Source organism: Mobula hypostoma, chromosome 12 (assembly GCF_963921235.1).
Source record: "Mobula hypostoma chromosome 12, sMobHyp1.1, whole genome shotgun sequence".
NCBI classification, from domain to species: domain Eukaryota; kingdom Metazoa; phylum Chordata; class Chondrichthyes; order Myliobatiformes; family Myliobatidae; genus Mobula; species Mobula hypostoma.
The window spans coordinates 43,893,935-43,910,533 of NC_086108.1; the positions used below are offsets into that span (position 1 = coordinate 43,893,935).

The 16,599-nt window shown below is 39.9% G+C and overlaps 1 protein-coding gene across 1 annotated transcript in view; it reads right to left on the reverse strand.

Moving 5' to 3' along the window:
* dph5 (diphthamide biosynthesis 5) overlaps positions 1-16,599 on the reverse strand; it is a 97,395-nt gene that overhangs the window by 80,334 nt on the left and 462 nt on the right. Inside the window, exon 2 of the mRNA XM_063063933.1 lies at positions 7,462-7,586. Within this exon, the coding sequence (XP_062920003.1) occupies positions 7,462-7,586 (125 nt within the window). The remainder of the gene's footprint in view (positions 1-7,461; positions 7,587-16,599) is intronic.

Below are 16,599 nucleotides of genomic sequence, written 5' to 3' on the forward strand. Positions count from 1 at the left end.
ATTTTGTTCTTCGCTTAAAGTGGGTAACTCTAGAAAATTCAGGAAAGTGTCAATTTGGGTTATGCTTCCCCCTGGAACTTTGGGATATAGAGTTTTGTAAAACATTTCAAAAGCTTCTTGAATTTCACTTAGCTTATTTTTTTTTCCTTTTTTGTTCTTGAATCCCTAATTCTATGAATTCTATTTTCTGCTATTTTTTTTTCAGTTTCTACGCCAGTATTTTCATAGACTTAGATCCACTTTCATAATGTCTCTGTTGCAGAAACATTAAAATTTTCCTGATTTCTTGTGTAGCCAAACTACTAATTGCATTCCTAATTTTTAAAAATTTCCTCTAATGTATCCTGTGCCAAATTCAATTTGTGTTTTTTTCCAGTTCCTTCAGCCTATTTTGTAATTCCTTTAATCTTTTATTCCTTTTTTTTTCTTATATGAAGATATTGCTATAATTTTCCCTCGTAAGACAGCCTTCAAAGTATCCCATAGAATGGGAGGTGAAACTTCTCCATTATCATTCAATTCTAAGTAAAGACCAATTTCTTTTTTAATTTGTTCCTTAGAGTAGGGATCATTGAGTAGACTCGAATTTATTTTCCAAATACCTGAAGTATTCTTTGGTTGTAAGTCAAAATCAACAGGTAAATATATAGGTACATGGTCCTATATGTACATAGGTACATCTATTGTCCCAATTCCGCAGGTGTTTATTTTGTCTTTGTCTTTTCCAAATGTTATGAAATAGTCTATTCTTGTATATACAGAATGGGGGGGGGGCAGAATAATGAGCGAAATCCCTTCTGTCAGGGAAAAGGTCCCTCCATATATCAATTAGACCAACATCCTCAAAAAGTGTATTAACTTTCTTATGTAAGGATTTTGTTTCATAGGTTTTTCTATTGGAAGAGCCTGACTTTGATTGTAATGGTAAATTTAAGTCTCCCCCACATATCAGAAGACCTGTTTCCGTTACCATAATATTAGTAATTTTCTGAAAGAAACTAATATCACTTCCTGGGGGTGCATATATTTTCAATAGAGTAACTGAATTTCCGTCTATATTCCCCCTTACCAGAATATATCTGCCCTCCTTATCTCCCATTTCGAATACTTTTTCAAAATTTAGCTTGCTTGAGATAAGAATAGCAACTCCTCTCCTATGTCCTGATATATATGAGGAGAAAAACAAATTAGTGAAGCCCATTCTCTTTAGTTTTCCATGCTCATTATCACTTATGTGAGCTTCCTGTAAATACACTACATGGGCTTGTTCTTTTTTTTATTTTGGATAGAACTTTACTGCGTTTGATTGGATTTAACAGCCCATTGAAATTAAAAGAAATGAACTTTACTTTGTCCATAGCCATGTGTATTTTTCTGTCAATATATCACTGAAATTAGCAGAATAAAACTTAATTGATCTTTCTTTCTTTTCAAATCTTTTTATTATATTATTAAAAAAAAATAACATGAGTACATCGAAGTAACAACACTTACAATGTCTCAAGGAAAAAAAATTATCTTAAAGATTGAAAAATTTTGTGATAATAAGAAAACCCTACTAAGCAAAAAAAGTGAGGGGAAAAAACCCCATTAGATGTACAACCCTGGAGCCATGCGTCATACAAAAAGCTTCTAAAAATAAACATCAAACCGCCAGCAAGAGAGAAAAATATACCAAAAAATTTACAATTAGATCGTGGAGAAAATCTATCAATTAGCTCAAATGATAATAACAAGCAAATGAGCCCCATCTTTTCTCAAAATCAAATAAAGGTTCAAAGGTTCAACTTCTAATTTTCTCCAAACTAAGACATAGCATCACTTGAGAGAACCATTGTGACAAAGTGGGAGCTGATGTATCCTTCCACTTCAACAAGATGGCCCTCCTAGCTATCAATGTAACAAATGCAATAACATGTTGGTCAGACACAGAAATACCATGGATATTTTGAGGAATTATTCTGAAAAGCACAGTTAATTTATTAGGTTATAGAGTAATTTTAAGTGCTTTAGAAATTGTTGAAAAAACTGACTTCCAGAACTGTTCCAGTACCGAACAAGACCAAAAACTTAATCAATCTACTCCCTGAACAAATAAGAACCAAGAAAAGCCAATAATTGAAAAAAAGGCAATGAAGGTGTGATTCCAAAGCTGAGGTCTCTAGTAGATGACCCTGGGTTGAGCTAGAGGAAACGTCTAGCCGTGGGGGATAGCCCCTCCTACCTCTGAGTTGAGGGCCCCCATTGCAGTACCCATAGAAGTAAGTGAACAAATCTATGTCCATTACACAGAAAAGATTTCCCTGTGTATTCCTCCCATATATATATATATATATATATATATATATATATATATATATATATATATATTCTCATTTAGGTGGGGAAAAAGGAGTGAATGAATGAACCAAAAAAAAATTGAGTAATATAAAATCCACACTATAATAAGTATTTCTTGAGATAGGTATAGCTTCATCTATTTTTGCTTCCATTTAGCTTATCAACACTTTTAAAGCTAGCCAAACCTTATGGCTCTTCTGGAGGGGGTGAGGGCTCTCCTGGGAAAACTCACAGTCTCTTCCTGATATTCTTCTCTCGCCCTCCTCCCGGCCCCTGCTTTCTCTGTTCTCTTACTATTTCCCAAGCAGATCGGGATAACTGCTCAGCCAGGCTTTCCCTCGGTTTGATCACGCTAACGGACAGCTCTCTGTTCTTCATGTCTGTAGTCACCTCTTCCACTGTCTGATACAGTTGCGTCCCATCTTCATAAAACACTCGCAGGTTAGCAGGATACAGAGTTTGGAATCTAATCTTTCTTTGCTTTAATATTCGCTTTACTTCAGAGTATTCCTTACGTTTCTGCAGGACTTCCAGGGGGTAATCTTGATCGAAATATATTAATTTCCTGTTCAAAAACACCCTCTTCTTTTCCCAGGACCTTCGTAGAATCTCCGCCTTGGTATAGTATCGAAGGAATCTAATTACTATCGAGCGCAGCTTATCTCCTCTGTCTTCAGTTGGCCTCCATAGTCAAGGGGATCTCCAGCGCGTCCCACAGCAACTTTCCTACACACTCCATCACAGACAAACCCTCCACTCCCTTGGGAACATTGTATATCTTGATATTTTTCTGTCGCGACCTTCCCTCCTGGTCAAGCAGTTTACTTCCTTGTTGATTTAATATTTTCATCGTCTTACTTAGTATCCGTTCAACGTTTTGCACGCGATCTTCCACCTTCTCAATTCGTGTCTGCCACCACTTTTTTTTGATTGACATTGACGAGCTCTGACTTGATATCATTTAGTTACTGTTTTATACCTTTTTGCAATCCCCGTATCTCTTCCAGAATTTTTATCATATTTGCCGCTTCGCCTGAACGAGGCCCATCGTCAGCCTTGCTACCACGCGTTCGGGTAGGAGAGCCGTGCGTTGCCCCTCCCTCGTCCATAGGCTCTGCAGTGATTTTTTTTATCTCCATTCTTTTTCCCCATTCTTGACCCCCTTATCAATTCAGGTATTTTCGAAAGATCTTATACTTGATGAATTAACCGGTCAAAATATGCGTTTTTCCAGAGGAGCTATTGATTTAAGCTGCCATTCTAGATGATGACATCACCAGAAACCCTAGGAAGTTCATTTTGTCAAACAGATCGACTAGATATGCCACAGCTCCATGTACAAGTTTAATCTTTCCCAAACTCTTGTTGAGTTTTCAAACTCTTGCAAAAATTCAACCACGGTGTCAAAAAGTTCAAAGGAACTTTTTAAGCAGCAGCCTTTTCAGAGTCAATGTATTTCAGTGTGAAGAAGCAAGCGTTCAAACTCTTCATTGTTATCTTGGCATAATTGGCTATTTAATGGATGAGCTCTAGTTTTGCTGATAGCAGATATTACAAGACTCATGTTTGAAAAAAGACACTGGCTAAGGTTTTTGGCTGCGAGATATTGATGATAATAGGTTGCAAACAGACTTGGAATTTCTTTTTCCATAAATGCCCCTGAATCAGCAAGGCGACCTGTCATATACGGTGCTCCACCTGTTGCACAAGAAATCATGTTCCTAATTGGAATACTTTTATCCTCAATATATATTTTGAACTCATTGTGGATTGATTCTCTGTTGATATTTGTTTTTAACTTTTTATAAACGAGAATCTCTTCATAAACTTTTCCATTTTTGATAAATTGTACATATGCCATTAGCAATGCCTTGTTGTCTCGCACAGTTGACTCATCCAGTTGTATCCCAAATTCTGTTTTTTGTAGCTCTGTGCATAGTTGATGGTTTTACTCATTTCAGCAATACAATGAGCTACAGAGTTATTAGAGGAATTGATTTTAAAATATTAGTATCCATTTTGACAACAGTGGTGAGTACTTTTGATACAGCAGGCATTATTAATCTTTCACCAATTGTATGAGATCTTCCACACTTTGCTATCATTTTGGAAATGTAATAGTCATAGTCATACTTTATTAATCCCGGGGGAAATTGGCTCAACGGCTCCATAAATAATAAATAGCAATAGAACCATAAATAATTAAATAGTAGTATGTAAATTATGCCAATAAATTATGAAATAAGTCCAGGACCAGCCTATTGGCTCAGGCTGTTTGACCCTCCAAGGGAGGAGTTGTAAAGTTTGATGGCCGCAGGCAGGAATGACTTCCTATGACGCTCAGTGCTGCATCTCGGTGGAATGAGTCTCTGGCTGAATGTACTCCTGTGCCCACCCAGTACATTATGTAGTGGATAGGAGACATTGACCAAGATTGTATGCAACTTAGACAGCATCCTCTTTTCAGACACCACCGTGAGAGAGTCCAGTTCCATCCCCACAACGTCACTGGCCTTACGAATGAGTTTGTTGATTCTGTTGGTGTCTGCCACCCTCAGCCTGCTGCCCCAGCACACAACAGCAAACATGATAGCACTGGCCACCACAGACTCGTAGAACATCCTCAGCATCGTCCGGCAGATGTTAAAGGACTCAGTCTCCTCAGGAAATAGAGACGGCTCTGACCCTTCTTTGAAACCACTATCAAGGTTATTTTTGGCTTTCTTGGCAAATGACTTGAAATGTGCAATACTTTTCAAATGCTTCTTTCATTATCTGGAACTGAGTAATACCATAAGTAGCCTTTTCAGGGTGTCTTTTACAGAAGTGTTCCTGCAACCTTGATGGTTTCATGGCTTCATTAGTATTATAAATAAGATACATGGGGTGTCGCTGATCTGACAGGAACAGTATAAACCCATACATGAGGTATGTAACTTTGTACTGATGCACTTTCTGTAGTTTCTGTTTCTTAGCAGGATTAGAATTCAAGGCTTCACTGTCTTCAAACTCGCAGAGATTGCACCATACGTATTTATCCATCAGTAGAAGGGGCTAAGATAAAATAAAAGATTAGCACAAGCTGGGAATGCCTATCAGATGCTGACAATGGTAGTGAGTTGACACAGATGGAGCGATGGTAGCAGCCTCCAAAGGAATGGTGAGGCAAAGATGAAGACAATCACAACAGGGAAAATTACATTCACAAGAATTCTGTTTGGAATCTGAATGTTAGTCGGGATAGAGCTAGAGTTCGGCAAGCTACCTTTATACTATTCCGGTTAGCATGACTGACCAATCACATAACGTCTCATAATCCCCATAGATGGTTCTTGACCGCACATATGAAGCCGAAGTCGCTTTGAGCACCTCAGGAGGAGTCCTTGGGGTCCGCAGGTTCACTAATTGCTTCTATTTCACCATTTGGTTCTGACCAGCACTGTATCGTTGCATGACTTGTTTTCTGTAGATCTGTAGGGAAAGTTAAGAGGATGTACTTGACTTACCAACCATTAAAATGCACGAACATGTCCTTTGCCGCAAGTTGAAGGGAACTGTTGGGCACGCTAGATGCTCTTTTATGCATTCCCAATAATGTCTGTTTGGTTGGTAAGGTCAGATGAGATTGCTGAGCTTCAGACGTGTTGTGACAACAAGTGCCCACTGCCTGTGGCTCTTCCTGTGTTCCAGTGCCTCATCCTTTTTCTTGGAATTGCCTACTCTACTAAATCAGTCGGGTCTCATGTTTTCGTAGGTTGCCGCCTACCACCTCCAAGAATCTTGAATGCCTTCCGACGACTTCTATTTCCTCTAATGCCCCTGTAGGACACATAACCACCCCCAAAACACGAAATTTCTTCTCTTTAACCCATTTTGTTGTTGGCTTACTCCTGTGTTTCAATCATTGTCTTGTTGCATCATCCAACTTCTCTTAAGCTTCAGGTGACAGACGGCAATCCTGCCATTCTCCTTTAAAAGGTCTTGATACAATTTTGAAATCATTGTTTCCTCAAATATTGCAAGCTGAGGCAGCAAAGCAGCCCCAAACCATGATGCTCCTTCCACCATTCTTCACAGTTGGGATGAGGTTTTAGTGCTGGTGTACAGTGACCTCTTTCCCCAAACATTTCTGTTGAAAAGTTCAACTATTCTCTCATCTGTCCACAGAACATTGTCTCAGAAGTGTTGTAGAACATCCAAGTGGTCTTTTGCAAACTTGAGACGTGCAGCAATGTTTTTTTTTTGGAGAACAGTGGTTTCCTCCATGGTATCCTTTCATGAACACCATTCTTGTCCAGTGTCTTTGTTATAGGGGGCACATGAACAGAGACTTTAGCAAGTTCTAGAGATCTCTGCAGATCTTTTGCTGTTACCTTTGGGTTCTTTTTCACCTCCTTCAGCACTGCATGTTGTGTTCCTGGTGTGATCTTAGTAGGATGCCCACTCCTAGGGAGTGTAGCAATAGAACTGAATTTCCTCTATTCGTAGACAATTCCTCTTTCTGAGGACTGATGAACAATCAGGTCATTAAAAATGTTTTTGTAGCCTTTTCCAGCTTCATGCATTTCTCCAATTCATCTTCTAAGGTCCTCTGAAAGTTGTTTTGATCAAGGGATGGTGCACATAAACTGATCTTTCTTAAGAGCAGGCTCTGTCAGTAACCCGCTTTTGTGTGTCTTTCTTTATAGGGCAGGACACCTCTACAACCCACATCTTCAATCTCATCTCATTGAATGGATCACCTGACACCAAATAGCTTTTATAGAAAGCATTACTCCAGAGGTTCACATACTTTTTTGAACCTAGACTGCGACTGTTTAAATGGTGTACTCAGTATTGACAAGAAGTACAATTGTTTGTGTGTTATTAGTTTAGGCACATTGCACTTGTCTATAATTGTGACCTAGATGAAGATCATACCACATTTTGTAAGTAATTAATGCAGAAAATCAGGTAATTGCAAAGGGTTCACAAACCTTTTCTTGCAACTGTACATAGATCGGATCTCCACTGGAAATATGAAATAACATTAACTAGTTCTGATTTCTGATATAAAAATGATAAATAAAGAACAATTGTTCTATGTTCAGATGAATTCCTGACATATACCTAATGACTTACCCAAATGGATCTCCTACTACAAGAAAAGCAATGTCATTATCAACAGCATGCCTCAAAATTTCATCAGCATCTTGTTCAACCATCTCTCTCTCTGCAATGATGAGTTCACGACCATAAAACTCCTCCTACAATGAAAGGGAACATAATTAATATTTAAGTATGATTTTCCCATTCATATAGTTGGGTTTATAATGGTAATTGTAAGGGACAATATTTAATCATCAGTCTGTCTCTTTTGTTTGCCAATGAGCCTGTTTTTCTGAGCTGATAACTCAAATGCATTCAGTTGCTAAAGGTTTTCTTTTCCACCACAATGTGAACAAAATCATTATTTTTAAATTTTACCTATAAAATGTTATAATGAAAGATGAAACAAGAAGCCAAAGTTCTGCTCTGGAGATTGATGCTAATTAAACAATTAAACAATCTTTTCTGCTCTTTTAACATAACAACTTCAAGGCATTTCTCTTTAAACTCAAAAACACTAGAATCAACAACTTACCAGAACTGCACTTCTAATCTGGCTAATAGCAAATTAGTTCACAGCAGCAAAAGCATACCTAAAACCATTTATGGTTTTATGGTACACTATTTGCTATTTTAACTGGGCTACAGATAAAATTCAAAGTATTTTTGTACTATGCAAAGTGGTTATTTATGTAACATACATCAAAGTTGCTGGTGAACGCAGCAGGCCAAGCAGCATCTATAGGAAGAGGTGCAGTCGACGTTTCAGGCCGAGACCCTTCGTCAGGACTAACTGAAGGAAGAGTGAGTAAGGGATTTGAAAGTTGGAGGGGGAGGGGGAGATGCAAAATGATAGGAGAAGACAGGAGGGGGAGGGATAGAGCCGAGAGCTGGACAGGTGATAGGCAAAAGGGGATACGAGAGGATCATGGGACAGGAGGTCCGGGAAGAAAGACAAGTGGGGGGGGGGGGGTTGACCCAGAGGATGGGCGAGAGGTATATTCAGAGGGACAGAGGGAGAAAAAGGAGAGTGAGAGAAAGAATGTGTGCATAAAAATGAGTAACAGATGGGGTACGAGGGGAAGGTGGGGCATTAGCGGAAGTTAGAGAAGTCGATGTTCATGCCATCAGGTTGGAGGCTACCCAGACGGAATATAAGGTGTTGTTCCTTCAACCTGAGTGTGGCTTCATCTTTACAGTAGAGGAGGCCGTGGATAGACATGTCAGAATGGGAATGGGATGTGGAATTAAAATGTGTGGCCACTGGAAGATCCTGCTTTCTCTGGCGGACAGAGCGTAGATGTTCAGCAAAGCGGTCTCCCAGTCTGCGTCGGGTCTCACCAATATATAAAAGGCCACATCGGGAGCACCGGACGCAGTATATCACCCCAGTCGACTCACAGGTGAAGTGATGCCTCACCTGGAAGGACTGTTTGGGGCCCTGAATGGTGGTAACGGAGGAAGTGTAAGGGCATGTTATTTATGTGTTTTCTCTCAGAATAAATTAGGTTTCCAGCATTCCTAGCAAGTCTACAACCTAACAACAAATGCCTGCTCTATCTTACAAAGATCAGCCACAGCACTGGTAGAGTTAACAACTCCACTTGAGAGATCAGACTGCAGTAATATTTGAAGTTTTTAAAGACTAATCTCAAACAGCATAACTGTAGCAGAATATTAAAACCAAAGTAGCCAGAGAAACCCAATGCATACTTAATAAGATGTTATTTTTTTAACAGGGTTCATGGGATATAATCAGTGAATGGAAACATGACTGATATTCACTAATACATAGTAGTTGGGATGATTAATAATACAGTTGTTTTTTTTACTTTGAACAGCTAATGAGTATCTTTTCTATCAGAATAGGTAATGTAAATATTGTTGAGCTTCATAGCATAGGACCATACTATCTACCAACCTAAATAATGATGGAAACTTCGGAATAGTTTTGATAAATTTTGTTCTCTAATTAGCAATGGCAGAAAGGAGCAAACATAGCCAAAGTGGTTTGTTATCTTCTCAAGGTCAAAGCGGGGGGGGGGGGGAGGGGGGGATTTATGCATAAAGACAATGCAGTGGGTGAGGTACTTCACATTAGTACTGTATTGACCAAGGGAAGGATCGGGTTGATAGTGAAATTAGGAACTGGCTTGTTAATGTTCGATGGCAAGTCAACATTTAAGGAAGAGGTGTAAGCTGTCTTGAAAAACATTAAGGTGGAAAAGTTTTCAGGGTATGATGGGACCTATCCTAGGATCTGAGGAGAGAATGGGAGCTTGGTGGAGATCTTTGTATCCTCTTTAGCCACAGGCAGGGTCCCATAATTCTGGAGACAGACAATGTTATTCCTTTGTCTAAGTAAAGCAAAAGAGACATCCCAGGAAATGATGGGTTGGTGAGGCTTACATCAGTGGTATAGAGATTTTTGGAGCAGATTCTTAAGGATAGAATTTACTCACATTTGGAAAAGGATAATTTATAACCTGCTTGGCTTTGTGAAGGAGAGGTCCTCTCTCACAATCTGATTGAGTTTATTTTGTGGATGCGACAAAGATAATTGATGAGGGTAGGGTATTGAAACCAGCCTCTGCTCCATTAACTCTGTGTATGCTTCCCTCTGCCTTGGGAAAGTAGGCAACATAATCAAAAATTCCTTACATGATGGTCATTCTCTCATCTCCCTCCTTCCGTTGGACATAAATTACAAGAGCTTGAAAACACACACCACCAAGCTCAAGGATACATTCACAAGACTGTTGAACTCAGATTCTCTTGTACAATAAAGATAAATTCTAAATCTTTCAATCTATCTTTCCTTGGGTCCCATACCTTATTGCCTATCTGCACTGTACTTTGTTCTGTAAATGTAATACTATATTCTGCATTTTGTTATGGTTTTTCCCTCTGTATTACTTCAATGCACTTATGTTTTGAAATGATTTGTTTGGATGAAATGAAATTTTTTTTCACTGTACCTCGTTTTGTGTGACAATAGTAAACAAATTACCAAACTGGTTCAATTAGAGATGACAGGGTGTAGTCTTAGAAGGGTGCTTTTGTGACTGGAAGCCTGTTACAGTGATGTTTCTCACAGATGAGTTCTGTGCACTCTTTGTGGCTAACCTCAGTGACCACTTTATTAGAATCACCTGTATACTAGCTCATTAATGCAAATATCTAATCAGCCAATCATGTGGCAGCAACTCAATGCATAAAAGCATGCTGGCATGGTCAAGAGGTTCAGTTGTTGCTCACGCCAAAGATCAGAATGGGGAAGAAGTGTGATCCAAGTGACCTTGAGAGTGGAATGACCTCCTGGAATTTTGATGCATAACAGTCTCTGAAGTTTACAGAAAATGGTGAGAAAAACAAAAAATGTCCAGTATGTGTTGTTAATGAGAAAAGTGAGAGGAGAATGGCCAGATTGGATCAAGCTGACAGAAAGATGACGATAACTCCAATAACTATGTGTTACAACAGTGGTATACAAAAGAGCATCTCTGGACTCACAACATGATGAACCCTGCAATGGATGGCTCCAGCTGAAGACCATGGTATATACTCAGTGGCCATGTTATTAAATACTGGAGGTACCTATTAAAGTGGTGACTAAGTCTGTACAATTGATTTGAATGAAAATGTAGATGGACAGATTAGAACATCTGAAAATGATACAAAAATTGCTGAAATTTTGGATGGTGGTAAACATTGTCAAAGGATACAGTAAAATATCGATGGTTAGGAAGAAGTGACAGATAGAATTTAATCCAGACAAACCATGCTGCTACACAGCAGTAATTTATTTGACCGTGGTTGCAAAGAACACTGAAGTAAAATCAGAGTGTTAAACTAGTTAAAAGTGAAATAAGTGGAACTTTCCTTGAAATCGAGGCTTCAAAGAGCTTCAGTAAAATTGAAAGCAAGGCGATATCTCTGCATTGGTTAGTCATACCATACACAAAGGGAGATGGTTACATTTTTGAGTGACCAATTTTGTGAGCCCTGGATACTGCTGCATGGACCTAAAGGCAACTAATAAAATTATTTTTTCAGTGCTTAATCAACTATTTTCCTATATAAACCTGTATAAAGCTACACCTCATGTCAACCACTATGCCTCCATCAACTTCCCAGTCAACTCCTTAAAAATCTCAATCAGAGTTGAGAGACATGATCACATTGCACAAAACCTGACAGGTCCCAGTCTTTTCAGATGATCATATATTCTGTCACTCAGAATTTTCTCCCAGTTTCCTTACTACCGATGCAAGGCTCACTGACCTTAGGTTTCCAAACTAATGAGACTACATTAGTTATCTACAACATTAGTTAGTCTTCTGGTACATCACTCATGGTTAACAAAGGTGCTAAAAGCTTCATTGGCAATCTCCTAACTTGCTTCCATTAACATCTTGTAATTAACCCCATCATATAAATTTCCTGTACCTGATGTACATTTTCTTCTTTTCCTTGATCTAATCTTCAATATTCATTCGCTAACCTAGGGTTCCAAAACTTAACATCTCTACTTCTTACTCTTACAGGAGCCTTCCAAATCTGAATGCTGTTCCATTTTCAAGCAACTACTTCTCACATGTTCACATCCAAGGATACACATTGTATCAAAAGGATAGGCAGGTAGGCAGAGGAGGTGGGGAAGCTCTGTTGGTAAAAAAAAAGAGAAACCAAATCCTAAGAAAGAGGTGGCATAGGATCAGAAGATGCAGAATCCTTGCAGGCAGAGTTAAGAAACTTCAAGTGAAAAAAGACTGTGATGGGAGGTACATATAGGCCTCCGAGCAGCAGCCAGGTGGTGGAATTCAAATTCTGATGGGAGATAAAGGCATGTAAAAAGGCTTCACTTCCAGATGAGCTCCATGCCTTCTATGCTCTCGTTGGCTGTCAAAACATGGAGGAACCTTCATGAACTCCGACAGCCCACATCCTTCAGGAGGGTGAACCCACGGAAAGCACCCAGCCCAGACGGGGTACCTGGCTGAGTACTTACGACCTGTACTCATCAACTGGCTGGAGTGTTCACTGAGATCTTTCACCTCTCACTTCGGCAGTCTGAGGCACCCACCTGCTTCAAGCAGGCTTCAATTGTACCGGTGTCTAAGAACTTGGTTACCTACCTCAATGGCTATCGTCCAGTAGCACTTGCATCCACTGTGATGAAGTGCTTTGAGAGGTTGGTGATGAAACATATCAACTCTTGCCTGAGAAGTGATTTGGATCCACTCCAACTTGACTACTGACACAACAGGTCCACAGCAGATGCCATTTAATTGGCTCTGCAATCAACCAGGGAACATCTGGACAGCAAACATGCGTATATCAGGATGCTCTTTATCGTCTACAGCTCAACATTTCATACTATCATCCCCTCAGAACTAATCAGTAAGCTTCAAGACCTTGCCCTCAATACCTCCTTGTACAATTGGATCCTCGATTTCCTCACTTGCAAACTCCAGTCAGTTCAGATTGGCAACAACTCCTCCACAATCTCCATCATCACAGGTGCACAAGACTGTGTGGTTAGCCCCCTGCTCTACTCGCTTTATACTTATGCCTATGAGGCTAAGCATAGCTACAATGCTGTATTTAAGTTTGCTTATGATACCACAATCATTGGACAAATCAAAGGTGGTGATGAATCAGCACATAGGTGGGAGACTGAAATCCGGCTAAGTGGTGCCACAATAACAACCTCTCTCTCAATCTCTGCAAAACCAAGAAAGTGATTATTGACTTTAGGAGGAGGAAACTGGAGGTCCATGAGCGGGTCCTCATTGGGGGATCAGAGGTGGAGAGAGTCAGCAACTTCAATTTCCTCTGTTTATCATTTCAGATGACCTGTCCTAGGCTCAGCAGGTGAGAGCAATTATGAAGAAAGCAGGGCAGTGCCTCTACTTGACAGCATCTATACTGACGGGCTGCATCACAGCCTGGTACGGAAACACCAATGCCCCTGAATGGAAAAGCCTACAAAAAGTAGTGGATGAGGCTCAATCCATCATGGGTAAAGCCCTCCCAGCCACCAGGTTCAAGAACTGTTATTACCCTTCAACCACCAGGCCCTTGAACAAGAGGAGATAGCATCACTCACCCCATCACTGAACTGTTCCCACTAACTATGGGCTCACTTTCAAGGACTCTTCATCTCATGTTCTCTATACTGATTGCTTATTTATTATTTTTTCCTCCTTTATATTTGTACAGTTTGCTGTCTTTTGCGCATGGTGGTTGTTTGTTCTTCCTGCAGGGTGTGGTCTTTCATTCATTTTATTGTATTTCTTGCATTTACTGTGTATGCTCGCAAGAAAATGAATCTCAGGATTGTACACAGTGACGTATATATACTTTAATAATAAACTTACTTTGAACTTTGGAAGGGCAATGTTATTATAGTCCTGGAGGATTTCAATATACAGGTAGACTGGGAAAACCAAGCTGGATCCCAAGAGAGGGAACTTGTAGAATGCCTCTGAGATGACTTTTTAGAATAGCTTGTAATAGGGAAAAGGCAATTCTGGAATGGGTATTGTGTAATGAATGAGCTATGGTTAGAACTTAGGAGGCGGTGATAAAATTATAGAATTCACCCAGTTTCAGAGGGAGAAGATAAAGTCAGACGTATCAGTATTACAGTGGAGTAAAGTGAATTACAGACCCATGAGAGAGGAGCTAGCCAAAGCTCACTAAGGAGATACTATTAGGGATGACAGATCAGCAATGGCGTCAGTTTCTGAGGGTAATCTGAAAGGTGCAGGATAGATACATCCCAAAGATGAAGTATTCTAAAGGGAGCATGAGGAAACCTAATAAGCGTTTTGCATCAATCCTAACTGTGGAAAACACTAACAGTATGACAGAAATTGGAATGTGATAGGCAGAAGTGAATGTAATTGCTATTACTAAGGAGGAGGTGCTTGGGAAGCTGAATGGTCAGCTGGACCAGACCCCAATGAGGTAACTGAAGAGATTGTAGTGGCATTAGAAATGATCTTTTAAGAATCACTAGATTCTGGAATGGTTCCTGAAGACTAGAAAATTGCAACTGTCACTTCACTCTTTAAGAGAGAGAGGCAGAAGAAAGGAAATTATAAGCCAGTTAGTCTGAGCTCAATGGTTGGGAAGATATTGGAGTCGATTGTTAAGGATAAGGTTACAGGGTACTTGGAGGCACATGATAAAATAGGGTCAAGTCGGCATGATTTCCTTTAGGGGAAATCTTACCTGACAAATCTGTTGGAATTCTTTGAGGAAATAACAGGCAAGATAGACCAAGGAGTCAATGGATGTTGTTTACCTGGATTTTCTGGCCTTTGACCATGAGGCTACTTAATAAGAGCCCATGGTATTACAGGAAAGATCCTATCATGGATAGAAGAGCAGCTGACTGGCAGGAAGGAGGCAAGGTGTGGGAATAAAGGGGGTCTACTTTGATTGGCTGCCAGTGACTAGTGGTGTTCCACAGGGTTCAGTATTGGAACTGCTTCTTTTCGTTATACGTTAATGATTTGGATGATGGAATGACGGAATGATGGTTTTGTAGCCAGGTTTGAAGATGATACAAAGATAGGTGAAGGGACAGGTTGTGTTGAGGAAGCTGGGAGAATTCAGAAGTGTTTGAACAGACTGGGAGAATGGGCACAGATAGCAGACATAGTGTAGGGAAATTTATCACCATGCACTTTGGTAGAAGGAATAATGGCCTAAACTATGTTCTAAGCAGGGAGAAAATTCAAAAATCAGAGGTGCAAGGAACTTAGGAGTTCCTGTGCTGGATTCCCTAAAGGTTAACTAGCAAGTGAATCAGTGGTAAGGAAGACAAATGCAATGCTGGTATTCATTTCGACAGGACTAGAATATAACAGCAAGGATGTAATGCCAAGGCTTTATTAGGCATTGGTCAGACCACAGAAACGAATATTGTGAGCAGTTCTGGGCACCTTATTTAAGAAAATTTGTGTTGGCCTTGTTGAGGGTCCAGAGAATTAAGAATGATTCTGAGAATGAAAGGGTTAATTTATGAGTGTCTGATGGCTCTAGGCCTATACTTGCTGGAATTTAGACAAATAGAGCAGGAGGTATCTCACTGAAAACTATCCAGTACTGAAAGGCCTAAACAGAGTGGATGTGGAGATGATGTTTCCCATAGTGGGTGAGTCTTGGACCAGAGGGCCCAGCCTCAGAATACAGGGATGTCCATTTAAAACAGCGATGAGGAGTAATTTCATTAGCCAGAGGGTAGTGAATCTGTGGAATTCATTGCCATAGACAGTTGTGGAGGACAGGCCATTGAGTATAAGATGGCTGTAGATAGGTTCTTGATTAGTCAGGGCATCAAAGGTTATGGGGAGAAGGCAGGAGGGATAATAAATCAGCCATTATTAGAGCAGAGTCAATGTCCAATTCTGTTCCTATGTCTAATCATCTTGTTTTTTCACCCCTCATAGTACTTGTTCACCATCTACTTCCTCCAGGTCCTATCTCGTGGGCCCTTACCTTTTTCCATCATTATCTTTTAAGCTTACTGACTATATTCCTCGTGTTTGTGTACTGACTATATTCATTGTTTCTCTACATACTCTTCTATCACTTGTACATTCTCATTCTCCAAAATAAAATCAACTAACTGCCCCTTCCCTGGAAGAAATTTTAAATGTTGCAATTGTATTAGCCTCTACTGGCCTATTTAGCACCATGTTCCAGATAACCATCACTCTGGATTAAAATCTTACAAACAAAACCCTTTTAGATGCATCTTACAAACTCCATCCCATCTAAAATCTGTGCACTATGCTAATCCCAGTCCATACTGAGAAAGTTAAAAATCCCACCACAAAATCTGGACACTATGATTTTACACCTTTTTGCATTCTGTAGACCAGAGTCCACCCATCCCCATACGAGTGTCATCCCCTACAGCGAGTTTCCTGTAACCACATCTTTGCCACCTTTATTACCTTAAAAGACACGAGACACTTTGGGATACGACTTGGAAATGTATTACCATCCCTTGATCATTGCTAAAGCAAAATCCTCCTACTTCCTGCCCAAATTAACCGAATACGATCACTCAACACGTGGACTGCAGAAGTTCAAACAGGCCTTTGCTACTCAGAAAATAACGGATACTGGTGAATATTTTAATCTATCACC